The 14,115-nt window shown below is 34.5% G+C and overlaps 1 protein-coding gene across 1 annotated transcript in view; it reads left to right on the plus strand.

Annotated features, from left to right (window-relative positions):
• The first annotated feature begins 9,002 nt into the window (after window positions 1-9,002).
• The window catches only part of LOC129217551 (T-complex protein 1 subunit alpha-like), a 50,141-nt gene continuing 45,028 nt past the window's right edge, over window positions 9,003-14,115 (plus strand). The window contains exon 1 of the mRNA XM_054851876.1: window positions 9,003-9,144. Within this exon, the coding sequence (XP_054707851.1) occupies window positions 9,075-9,144 (70 nt within the window). The 5' untranslated portion in view covers window positions 9,003-9,074. The remainder of the gene's footprint in view (window positions 9,145-14,115) is intronic.

The raw sequence follows: 14,115 nt of genomic DNA on the forward strand, positions 1-14,115 counted from the left end.
TTGTTCAGATTTTTTCATATAGATTGCAATTCCATTCATTACCCTGTATCATGGATGGATGAACATGACCTATATTCCAACATCCTGAAAAATGCTTCCAGAATTTAGTCAGAAACAGAGAAGGTGCATTGACAGTCAGAAGTGGACTAAGATAACAGTTGCTACCTATCCCTTCCAAAATTGGAGTTATTTGCAGTTATTCAAATCCTGTCCTGTAGTTTAAGTGGGGAGAAAAATCTGTTCTTGAGAGGGGGAGGGGATTTCTGGATAACTACAGAAAGAGAATAAGAATCAATGAACTGTTCATTTAATGCTGAAATGAACAAACCTAAATATATCTTTCATAATTTTATGTATACCTAAATTTTTTAGCCTTGCATTGAATACCGAAAAATTTATTAAAAATCTAAATTGAAAACAATATTTCTACATGACAAACAAGCATAAACCTTAAAGCATTTGTTTTACAAAACAAATTCAAAACTCTAAATTAAGAGAATCAAAACAAAATTCCAGCTATTTCTCAATTTCTGTTGCAAAATTATTGTTTGTTTTACCTCTTTACATTTCAATATTATTATACAAATGAATGATAATAAATATGATAATAAGTGTGACAAATCAGAAACACAGCACTGTTTGTATGAAGAACAAAATTTCATTTAATTACACTATTTAGCATTTAAACACAGAATTTTTGTTGGTTTGTATGTCATTGTTGAAAGTCCAAAGACCATTTCGGCAACAAATTTCCTGAAGTCATCAGCATAATAAGAAGCATAACAAACATGAATGGCATATTATGTATGGAAGTTTATTATTATTTTTAAACAATTTCATTAGTTTTGATAAAGCTGTCAAGCTAAGAAAACTTGGAAAATGATTTCTGGACATCCTTGTAAACTAAATATTGGAGATCATTCTATTATACAATTCTTTAAGCGAACAGTACAATACTATCCTGAGTTTTCTAGAACATCTGCATCAGGGCTATAATTCAGTTAGTAGTTGAGCTTTCTTCAAGTTGCAGAATATCTGGAAGAAACTTAAAAAACATTAAGGGCAAACATTTAAAAGCAGAAGTAAAATTCCTCAAATGTGCTAAATCATCAATACGGCTGAACACAATTGGCAGGAATGTTTTTTTAAACTAGTTCATAAAATTATAAATGGAAAATAAATAAACACACTTTAATTAAAATAGAGCTGTATTTCAACTACTTTGCATTAAGTGTGTTGTAAAATTTAAGTTCAAATAACAGGATGTGTTTTAAAAACACTTGAAAAAGTAACACATATTACAGGGGAATATTTTACCTAATTCATCAATCTCTTTTGACTAGCATAGATTGCTTTTCATTCAATTATGTACACAAAATTATGTACATATTTGTTACTGTGCATCATCTTTGCTCTTAAGAAGAGAAATCATCAGTTTATGATGACTAAAAGTAATGAACGTTTGTGATTCTAAATTTTTTAGGAACCGTGAGAAAACTTGCTTGTTTTTTCTGCACCTCACTCAGGAATATCCACAACAAAATTGTAGGGGGAGGTGGGGCACGTTGTACGGGTTCCAATTATTTGAATAATATTAATATTTTTATTTTATTTTTTGACCAACAAATAGCTCCTATGGTCCTACAAATCCTATAATGAAATCACATGGTACAGTTATATTGAACAAATTTTATTCCAGAAAGTGTTATTTCAGCAGTCCTGAGTACTTTTCAGAAAACTATGAATTAATTTTTTTTAATGGTTTTAGTCAAGATTGCGGAAAAAAAAATTGAACACCTGTTTTAATCTTTTACGTGAATGCCACCACCTCATCAAAGTGCTTACTTGTGATTGTGATTGAAAAAATGTGAGTACATACTAAAGAAATTAATTATAAACTGTTTTTGTTTGTTTTTAATATATAAATTTAAGTGAAGTAAAAATATAGAGAATGCAATATACTGATGCTTGAATTTAAATTCTTTACAATAAAGCCACATTTTTTAGTAAATTCATTTATCTATACCTGATATTTCAGCTGGCCACATGAATCAGTTTTGAAAGCCGTATGCTGGGCACCACTCTTTTAGAGCATTTGAATTCCCCTTTATTTCAATGTTCTATTTCCTGACAAAAGTATTGATTTTCTAAAGACTTCAACAAATTAAGATAAGCTCTGATAAATTGAATATTTATTTATTTATATTTTATTTATATATTTATTTTTATGAGTGGTTGAAATGAACTCGGATGCAATTGAATTACTTTTTGAGTGGGTGAGGTAAAATCATAAACATGTAATAAATGAATATAAATAATGAAAGAAAAATTACTTTTAAAGTTGATGCATTATAATAATAATATAAGAAAATAAATAACTCTGATTTAAGGAAGCAGTTACTAAACACTTTATTTTGCATTGGTTGAAAACATTGGATAAATATCAAAATATCCAATATACAGTCGACTCCCACTACAAAGCGATCCGACTTACGTGAAATGGCTATAACGCAATTTTTTCAACAGTAAAGAATTTTTGAGCTAGCGCGAATTCCTCGCTTGCAACATGAAAATTTTCGGAAAGGAACCGCGGTGAGTAAGTTGTTTTCGTGAACAGACCTTCATCCCTTTAGAATCACTGAGAGCAGAAGTACCCACACTGTACTAGTCTTTTATCGCTTATATAAATAACTACTTCTCATTTTCCATTATCTTTTTTTCATTTTAAATGTGAAAATTAACAAAATATAACGACACCTAGGAGCGCTGCTTTACCTAAAGTTGGTGAAGATAGAAAGAAAAAGAGAAAGTTTCTGACAATTAAAGAAAAGGTAAAGCTTCTTGAAAAGCTGAAGCTGAACCAAAAAATGCTTCGAAGGGTCACACAACAATTAGGTATGACGGTATGAGTGAATCTTCCATACGTACAATTAAAAGTCAAGAAAAGGAAATCCATAAAAGTTCACCGAGTAATAGTATCCAAGCAAAATGCAAAAATTATGAAAATGGAAGCTGTTTTTTATTGTAAATTAAAGAAACCAGGAAGAGGGGTAATGCCATAGATGGAAACTTTATAAAAGAACCAATGGTACAGATGTGATATACCCCCCCCCCCATTTGGCGACATCCGATTTTTTGCACAAAATTGAAATATTTTCCTCGCCAATGAGGCGATAAATTTTTAAGCATGGCATCCCTGGTGAAACTAACCTGTGGTTGGCAACGCGAAGGCAAACTTGTTCGAACTTGTTTACTTGGGTTCTTGGTTTTACGCAGGAGAGATACGTGTTGTTTCGTGCAATATACCTTACAGGAATGCTTATTTTGTGTTAGTTTAGATTCAGTAGTTGTGTTTTGAAGTAAAAACATTAGAAAATGCCAGTTTCTTCAAACTTGAAGGTTAATTAAAAGTTAACTCCAACGTGGTGTGTATCTATAACGCGCCATTGTCAGATGATGTTTTGTTTTGGACTGAGTGTGAGGATTTATACCATAAAAAGGTAAGTTCTTTATTTTAGAATTCACATAAAAATCCTCACTTCGGAAATTCTTTGTTTTTTACAAATCCTTGAGGGGTTCTTGTAGCTTTTAACTTTATTTTTACTGTATGTTAATTAATTTTACAAAAATAGTTTGGTTATTTTGTTCTAAAAGTTAATCCTTATCAATGCCACGAATTATTTAGACATTAACGTGCCTCCTTTAGGTACTGAATTTTAAGTTAACAATTGAAAGTTCTTTCGGTTGTACTCTTAAAAATGCTGAATTTTATTAATAAATCTGCACAATAATGGTGCATATTTCACACTTAAAACTGTCATTATTGTACACTGAACGGAAGGAGCCACCCTTGGGTGTACATACACATGAATATGCATAATATACATAAATATACATAATTGTGACCATACTCCGACTGTAATGTATATTAACAGTCGGAGGGATAACGGACCGAGCGAAGCGAGGTCCTGGCGAGCCCGAGGTCTCATAGTACTTTCGTAATGAGACCGAGGCAGGGCCGGCGAGCCGAGGTCTCATTACGAAAGTACTATGAGACCAAGGGCTCGTATCCCGGAGAAATGATGAAAAAAAAATGAATGCATTAATTTCGACTTGTAATTAATACAATAATTTATTTCATTGTATTTTAATATGTTTACAAAAAACCCCGGCCCTGTACATTTTTGAAGCATATATTCGTGATATTTTTTGTTGTGCTTTTATGTTGTTTTTATATATATTGTGTTCTGAAGTGCTTTGATCAAGTTTTTTTATCTGATTTTTTCCTGTTGGCGCTAAAAAAGCATCGCTAAGAACGATGTATGACGTATGTCGTCATACATCGTTTTCTTGGCGACGCTTTCTTGGCGCCAACAGGAAAAAGTCGCCAAGGGTGGGGTATATCACATCAGTTCCGAACCAATGAAGCAACTGTATTTAAAAATATATTAGAATAACTGCAGCATAAATCATCATTTTCACTTTTTTTAAGTTACAAATATCATTACTGAATCAACTGTACAGTACAACTATAGGGCATTTGTTCTCCTTACTACATGCCATACGTAGAGTACTGGTTTATTTTATGTCTTTCTTTCCCATTGATCATTGTTTTTGTGCATCATAGCAGAATTTTATGTTGAATAAAACGGCTTTTTTTTAAATACAAATAAAAATTCAGTTCTTTATGTAAGAACAGGGGCGCCGACTTGCAAAAATTATTGAGGGGGCTAGACATCACCGGGGGCTTAGGGGGTTATGTACTTCCACGGAGGTTCCCCCCCCCCCCAATAAAGGTCAGATTTTTGTTCCTTGAAAATGCCAATTTACATATTTTCTGTTGTGTATAATTTAAACAAACAAATGTGACATGGCGTTTTCAAAGTAAAACAATCTAAAAATTGGTATACAAATTTTCTGTTTCAACTAGATCATGTCACTTGTCTTAGTAAGAGAAATTTTTTTGTTCATTTTTACGGGGAGTCGTGCAGTGCCGTAGCTAGGCATTGAAAAAGGTAGGGCACTTGACTTGCATAGAAGGGCACTCCCAGAGACGCGGACTAAAAAAAATATATTGTGTGTGTGGGGGGGGGGCATACCGGAGGGTCTTGCAGCGGGAAATTTTCTAAAATTGAGATGAAAAATAGTGAATTTTAAAGCATTTCAAAGTTATATAATGAACATTAGAACCCCGAAAACTCGACAAGCCTGAAACATTTTTTGGCTTTGAAAAAAGGAAAAAATAAATACAAACATGCACAGTATTTTTTGTAAAAAGGTAATTTAATTTACACATGTTTTTTAAGACCAGTTTTTTTTTTGTTTTTTTTTTCATTAGTGATATCGGCTAACATACTCATATGTAAACGCAAGTCTCTCAATGTCTAGGTCATTTTTGAAAAGCAGTTGATTTTTCAAAATTTGTTTCACCTCTGTTTAACAAAAGCAAGCACTCTTGTGCAACTGCAATAACCTGTGGGAGTTCAGTTGATGTAAACCGCCCGATAATGCAGGTTGCGCCATTTCGCAAACCTCATCAATGTATTGCCTTGTAGTGCTTTGGGATTTCCTATTCCTATTCAGAGTCACAACTGACTACAACTGTATTTATGTCGAGGACTGCATACTAAGTGCCTTGCCTCCATTATTTTATATACCGATAGATGGCAGCACCATCACCGAATTGAACAGTTAATGAGAATTTAGAACTAGTCCAGGAGCTAATAGCTACCTGGTGCTAGCACCCCCAGAGGTATTGTTTCACTTGGAGGACATTGAGACCACGAGCATATTTAACGTCGCCCAGTCCCCTTTAATGACGACGGTGGATCTTCGACCATCGAGGTTCGAACTCAGGACCCTCCGGCCCCGAATCCGACACTTTACCGATCGGGCTACCACGGCCCCTTTGGGATTTTGAAAGTGTGGCTTCGTTGTTTTCATACTTCTTTGGTATCCGTCGATTCTGAGGAAACGAAGGATGTTGAATTTGTTCATTTTGTGAAGGTTTTTCTTTTAAACACAATACTCAAAAGTATTCAAAACTATCACGCCTCTCATTTAATATACAAATCAAACCCTCGTATATTTTTTCCAGATCAGCAACACTTAGATGAGCGCGTCGCATCGCTGCCCACCAGCAACAGACTTGACCCATAAGTTCGCGCACTGGGACAAATTCTAAGTGTGCTTGCAGCACCGTAACACTATCATTATTCATTCCACTCGTTTTCAGTTAACCTGCTTACTACCGCAATAATTATTTGTTTTAACTTGTTACTGAATGTATTTTACAAGAAAAGCTATCTTCAAAGAAAGAAAATAAAAGTTAAATTTATGAGTTTAGAAAGCATAATATAACTAATAATTTTCTTGATTTATTGGGGGGGGCTCTGCCCCCTCAAAAATATTTTTGAGGGGGCTTGGGCCCCCTCAGGCCCCATGGAGTCGGCGCCACTGTGTAAGAAACAGTAAGGTATGGTTAAGAAAAGGTTTTTAACTGTTTAAGGTTGTGTTTACACGTGTCTAAAATTATTGGTTATGTTTATAAAAGTTTTTACATACCTTTTTCCACAACGCGAAATTCCGACTTACGCGAGGGGGTCTTGGAACGCATCCCTCGCGTAAGTTGGGACTCGACTGTATATCAAAATATCGGATATTTTCGAACCCTGATCTTAAAAGATAATCTCAAAACCCCACCATGACAGCCTTTATTTTAAAATGCAATTCCACACTAGTTAAAATTTAACTCCACATTAACGAGATAGGATTATTTAAAAATCATTTTCCCACCAAATATTGAAATTTTTACAAACTTGATGTGGGGTAAGAACTTCATGTACCTTATTTTTCTGCTGATCTAGAAGAGTAGAATTCTTCTAAAGTTTGATTCCAAGAAACAGGTTGTGTCATAATGACACACGATAGACGTGAAACATTGTAACTATTCATCAAACACTTTTGAACAGATTGTGTTTCTTATTCATATTTTTACATAAAATTATATACATGTGTCTACTAATAATGATCATCTTCTTCCTTCTTAAGAAGAGAAATGATCTGTTTACGATAACTAAAGTAAGTAATTACAAATGTACATATTGATCTCCGTGCTGCCTGAACGCAGTACATGCAACCATACAAAATGAGAAAGGAAGCGAGAAGAGTGTAATGTCTCAGTTTTCTCCAATACCTGAAGGCAAGCAAGCCACTGCTTTCCTTCTAACCGACATTGCTTATCCCCAATACTTTTTGTCACACAAAAAGGTTGGATCATAACTTCAAAGCCCTCGCATAAAAAGTTTCACTTAAAAAATCTTTGATTCAGCATTTTATCATAAAAGTATTGATATATCTCAACCCGCAAAACTTTAAATGTACCTAATTTCTGACAAACAAGAGCTGTGGCTGAGAGGACTTTTACAATCTCAAAAACCCATGATAACGGTCCTCATCTCATTATTAATTCAACATTTGTTAAAACTTAATTATGTATCAATCATGGCCATAATTATTTAAAAATCATTTTCTCAATAAAAATAGAAATTTTTACTAACCTGAAGCGGGGTGATAGTATGCAAATTATTTTCAGGTGATAAAGAAAGAGTAGCATGTAAAGGAAATAAGTAGGCAACCTAAAAATTAGTAAACCCTAATTAGAGAATAATAAAAAGTACCAACACACTACTTGAAACGAACTTAGAACATCTCAGTTTCCTGTTTATGATGGAACACACAGTGAGTGACGTGCTTGTTGAATAAAAAAGAGTAAATTACCAAAACTGCCTACAATTCATTAAATTTTTAATAAAATAGTACATTTTAAATTGGCTCGCTCAATCTAAAAAATCGATAAAAACTGCCGTGTATCAAGCAAGTGTTCTACTTCATATCCACCTCAAACGCTTTGGCAAATTCATGTGGTGACATTAATTTCATAATCGAATTGATATTTTTTTTTACAATTTTTAACAAATAAATATTTAGCAGAAAATCATAACAAATCGTTTTTCCTTAAATCTAAATGTTATTAAAAGATACTGCCAGCAAGCATTGAAAATTCTGTAATTAATTTATAAGCATTTTATTTCCTCTGCATCTCCTTTCAAAAAACAAAAATGTGACACTGTAAATACTTACGTTGCATAAAGAAAAGATTTAACTTGGAGTTTTATAGCTTGAAGGAATATTAAAAACGATACATAAGTCAATTTTTGTCAATGATCAGGAAAAATAAAAACCCTAACATTAAAACATAAGTTAAAATTGGTTTTAATATCAAGTCACATTTATTTTTTTAAAAAAATTCTCAAACATACAGCATTTATAATACAAATCACAAGTTAAGACATCCTCACGTACATCACAAGTGTATATTTTGTTTACTTCCACTCGTCGCCAAGCACGAAATTGATCGCGCCAAACCGAATACAGAGATCTATCGTTAAAAAAATTTAATTTAAACAATTTCAACTTTTGCCTTGTCTTAAAGTGTTGTTTTTCAATAACGTTGTGATTGGAATAATCGATTTAACAGGAAAACTAACTATAAAAGACCCAAATAAAGTGTCAGAAGGGAATTTTAGCACACCGGAACACATGTTCTTGATATAATTACGCGATAGTTAAAGAAATAGGAATGGACTCACTCAAGTAAAGCTACACACGTATAATTTGAACATTGTAGAACAGTTATATGAGCATTAAAATCTTGGACTCACCTTTAATTTTCCAGATTCTGGGTTTTTCCACAGCACTGTCATACGCTCGCTCAATGCATACGCTCCATGTTAATCCAACGGGAGAAGAAGAAACACTGCCTCAGGCGGTCTTCGACCAATAGGAAAATGATGCCGCGTTGTCGCAACTCTGAAAACTACGTTTTCATATAGGGACTCTAGTCTTGACTGTTCTTGTGCATGAAAAGTTTCACTCCATACTTTGCGTGACTCTTTACAACATTTTAATCAATCTATCCAGCTACTTCAACTTCCACTCCGCTCCCAAATTCCGTGTTTAGACGTTCGGGAATTTAACAATTTACGTACTTAACTATTCAATTCAAAATCAAAATGTCAACTGCTGGTATGCTTCATCTTGGTGGGGCAAGATCAACTGGTCAACCCGTTCGTACCCAGAATGGTGAGTTTAATTTCATCCATAGAGTATTGAATGAGAATCATCTCTTTGTAGCCGGCATGTAGACATACCCCACGTGCTTTAATTTCCATCATTTTTTTGCTTTTCCCTTCGAATTTCACACCTCTAATCATTAAAAATGTGTAGAACTTGCGTGAAAATATTATAAAATATTAAAATTTCCATGCTACTTTGATCATACATTTGCAGGTGCGATTACCTTTTACGGAAGTAAACGCTCCTGTAGGTTAAAAAAAAAAATTAATTGCTTTAAATGCTGACATATTTTCTGCTGTGTTGTGCATTTTTGATGCTTCTGAATGACAAAGAAAACGTGTGTAATCAGTAACATATTTTAATAAAATTTTGCGGCCATGTCAAGCTGTCAACGAAGATTTTCCATGAGAGTAGAGGGGAGGGGGGTTTCATAACAATATTTTTTTAATTAAAAGCTGAAGAGTGCAATATTAGATCTTTGTTTGCCTCATGAGGGCACTTTTTGACTCGCTAAATGAGAGACCTGCTTGCTACCTTTGCCAAAATAATCTATAGGTTAATACAAATTCTGGGTAAATGTTTTGGGGAAAAAACAAGCTTTCAGCATTATGTCAGTTAAAAGATTAGCAACATTTAGAGTGAATTTTACCAAATATTGAAAAAGAATTTGGCGAAATCTCAGTTTAGGTGTGTTGATGCGTTTCCAAGTTTGTTCATATTTCTGCTATAGTGCCTAGAAAGAATATAGTGTGCCGGATCCTCGGACAAAAAGTGAGGTCGAATCTGAAAAAAATCCAGATAGCGCTGCGCCCAGGGAGCATGCTATGTTTCTCAATCCCCGTTTTAAATCGGCGATTACTTATAATTTCACAGGTTAAAAGCTGCGTTTTTCAGGTCAAGCTTATTTCAACTTAAAAGATCAAATCTAATAAGTTCTACAGTGTGTCATGGGTGTTAATTTATTTTTCAAAGTCACACAAACATTACATGACTCCTTTCTAAAAAATATAGTACACTATAAGTTTTTCTAGCAATTTTTTTAAAAATAATTTATTGAAACTTTAGAACTAGTGTTTTTAGCCACAATAGCTTCGTATTTTACTTTATTTCAGCAGATATTTCATTGGAGAAATTGGTGTGCCTTTTCTTCCTTCATGGGGGAAAAAAAAAAAAAAAACCTAGGTAGTAAAATTTCAAAAGTGGATTTTTGAAGAATTGCGTGGGTTGATGGCTCATGGCAGAAATTAGGGTCAGGTGGGATGAAATGGTTCATGCTGTGTATTTTTATTAATAAAAATTTTTGTTCTGGCTAAATTTTTCTCAAACTTTACACAAGTTATGAGGTGCTTTTTAACTACAATTCTGGTTTTTAAAAAGTTTCTGTGTAAATTGCTGGGGAGCACTACACTGACATTTTGTTTCTCAAGTCACATGTGAATTTTTAGGAAGCCTGAAAAACTTCTTAAAATCTTGCTGTACATTTTTTTCTCTTGAAATTCTCAAGTGTTATCAGTTAGAACAGACTTTCATCTACAATTTGCAAAAAACAGGTAGGAAAATAATCAATTTCTTCTTTTGTTGCTATTTTTATGTGGTGGGGTGAAATGGGGCATAGTTAGGCTTAGCGAATTTTAATTCATAATGAGAGTAAATTGGCTTTTAAAATCCATAAATATGTCTTAAACAGAAATTTAGAAGATTTTTTAATGTAACAAAAATAAAATACAGGGTCTATTATGAAAGTAATGAGCATTTACTGGCAAAATATATTTATTGATCGTAATTTGTACAAATGTTCAATATTCTTCAAAATACATTCCTCCTGCATCAATACACTTGCGGAGACGTGTTTGCTACGCCTGAAAGGCACCCTGAAACTCTTCCAAGGAAATGCCTCTCAGGAATGTTGTAACATGGTGTTGGATGTTACCCAAGGTTCCCCAATGTTTTCCTTTCTTCTCTCTCTCTCTCTTGAGTCGCGGAAACAAAAAGAAGTCACATGAAGCTAAGTAGGGACTGTAAGGTGGTGAGAGATCACCGGGGGGGGGGGGCATCCATAATGGGGTTCCATGGGTGCAAGACCTTCCGTCCCAGGACGGATTTCCATCTTGGACAAAATTTCTGAGACGGAGGTCGGGATGGAAAGAAATTCGATGACTTCCTTTCAGTTTTTACTTAAAAAAGAAAATTTCTGTGTTTGAAAAATATGCTTCATTTACTGGACCGTTCCATAACCACGAATTTACATCGACGTTCTCTCGGTTTTCCGCCATGGGCTTGTTTTGTTTGCAACGTGGTTTTAGAGGAGTGGCTTCTAGACTCGCGCCAATTGACTTTTTTTTTAGATGTAGCTCTGTTATTTCCAACTCGCTGCATTGCAAACCGCACAGTTGCTCACTATTCTCCCTGATTTTTCAAAATAATCGGCTCTAACTGATCATCCTTTCGTTTTTTTCATTTGCGGGGTTTTTTTTTTTGCAAACTTTACACGCATAAATGAAAATAATGTACGCTCTTAAAATGTCTTAAGAGTTGAATCTGAATCACCGGTCGAGAGTGATTGCTGACAAGAAGAAATGTTTTCACCACAGCAAAGGGCGTCCACATACCAGGTAAAACGGAAACTATCAGGGATTTTGAAGATTTTAATGAAAATGGGAATTTTGGAAATAATCGGGGGGGGGGGGGGAATTTCAAGCTGGTTGGAAACACCGATGGGCAACCGTTCCTGCATTTTTGACAAAGACTTGAGGAATCACTAAAGTCCAATATCATTGAATCAAGAATGGAATATGGGGAGGAGGGAGCAGAGAGAGAAAGGAAAGGGAAAAAAAAGAATGGGAGCACAAGTTTGCGAAAAAACATTGCTCTTGCAAAGATAAGTCCGCAAATTAACCCACGATACTGAGGTCTTAAAACGTTTATATTTTGGACAATCTAAGAGGGGGGGGGGACTACTAAAGGACTCCAATATAAAATATCGAAAAACTGAATTTAAAGCCATTTTTGAAGCTAGGAGTGGTTCAATATTTCTCCTCTGCAAACTCTTAAAAATTTAAAAGTCCAAGTTTTAAGCCATCTTTAATGATGTAAAAATGGGGAGGGAGAGGTTTTAAATAAAAATCGAAAACTGGAGTCTAAAAACACTAATTTAGGCAATCTTTGATGACTTTATGAGAGATGGTTTCGGTGATCTAACATGAAAATGTTTTGTAGCTGATGTATTAAAAACTATTTGAGGCTATACTTAAATGACTTAAGTGAAAGGGCATTTGGAACCCTTTCCCGAAAAATGTTTGTAATTGAAGTCTTAAACCTTTAGGCTCTCTTTGGCAATGTCTAGAGGACGGGGCTCTCTTTAGACGAAATTCCGAAACTGGATTTTTAAAAGCTCAACTTTAGACCGTCTTGGGGTTCGGGGTTCCCCTTTTCCAAAAAATATTCAAAGCTGAAGTATTCAGTACTCAGCTTTAGGTAATCTTTGGAAGACTTAAGAAGAGGAAATTCGAAGACTTTCTCTCAATAAGTTTTAAAATTAAAATTCTTAAATCTTCGGTAATGAAAAGAGGAAACCACAAATTTAGTGAACTTAGGGGAAGGAGTTCGGGAAAGGGAGTCTCTCTCCCCAAAAATTTCTCTGTGCTGAAGTATTGAACTACTATTTTGGCTATTTTTGAGTGAGATAAGAGTTAGGGAATTCAGGGGTCTTTCTTGAAACATTTTCGAAATTGAAGTCTTAAAACTTTGGGTTGTCTTCGGCGATGTGTGGAGGGGAGTTGCTCTCTCAATAGAAAAATAAATCTTAAACAAAAAATTACACTGCGTTTAGTAAACTCAATGAGAGGAGAGAGGGTATTCCACACCCCAGCCCGAAATATTTCTGTTTCTGAAATTTTAAGAGCTTAGTTTTGGGTTATCTTTGGATGACTTACAGGGGAAGGGTGTAGGAAGATTCTTTCAAAAAGTTTCCAAAATTAAAGTATTAAAATTTTTAGGCGGTCATAAGTCATGTTTATAGGTAAGAGGGGTATTATTCCTACAAAAAAATTTCGAAACTGAAGCCTTAAAAATTGAATTGACATTTGTGTGAACTCGAGGAAGCGGTTCAGGAGTTCTCTTCCGAAAATTTTTTGATGCTGAAATATTTAAAACGCCACTTTAGGCTATATTTGAGTGCCTTAAGAGGGATGTCATTCGGGGACCCTGCCTGGGGTTAGTATTCAGTTCCTGTATTTCTTTTTTTAATTAATGAATATTGTAAAGGGTACTCTTTAAAAAATATATCTACTTCACTGAAGCGATTTTTTATTGCTAATTTCACACCAGCTATCTTATAAAAGAATTTCTTTTTTAAATGAAGACTGAGGGGTAATGGTGCGAGTTCATTATCATTATTCGGCCATACCCTTCCCCCACCTTTCTTTCTTTTCTGGTTTGTTGGCGCTACCTTGGGTAGACTTTCCGATCAGAACTGACTTATATCGCAAAAATGAAAATCCTATGTTCTAAGCGATTTTATTGCTACAATAAAAATATTTACGATCGGCAGAAACTAATGGTGGGGAGCTGCGAATGCTTGTACCCCTAATATTATCCAACATTGTCTAAAATTGCGTTTTTAGAACTTCAATTCGGAAATATTGCCGAAGGAAAGTTCCTGAACTCCATCCCTTCAAGTGCATTCAAAAAGCGTATAAACGTTATGAAAGATAGAGTACAATTTCGTTTTTAAAGCTTTAATTTCGGGGAGCGCCCTCCCCCCACTCTTTCTCTAATATTTTTGAAGGTTGCCCAATATTGTGAGTTTGAGACTATCAGTTTGAAATAATTGATGTAAGAGTCCCTGAACCCCTCCTTTCCCTAAACTTTACCAAAATGGCCTGCCATAACGTTTTTTAGACTTCAATTTGAAAAAATTTCTGGAGGAGAGCCCCCAAACCCCCTCCCTTATTGCCGGATTTTAGGTTTTTTGGAATC

The sequence above is a fragment of the Uloborus diversus genome, chromosome 2 (assembly GCF_026930045.1).
Source record: "Uloborus diversus isolate 005 chromosome 2, Udiv.v.3.1, whole genome shotgun sequence".
NCBI classification, from domain to species: domain Eukaryota; kingdom Metazoa; phylum Arthropoda; class Arachnida; order Araneae; family Uloboridae; genus Uloborus; species Uloborus diversus.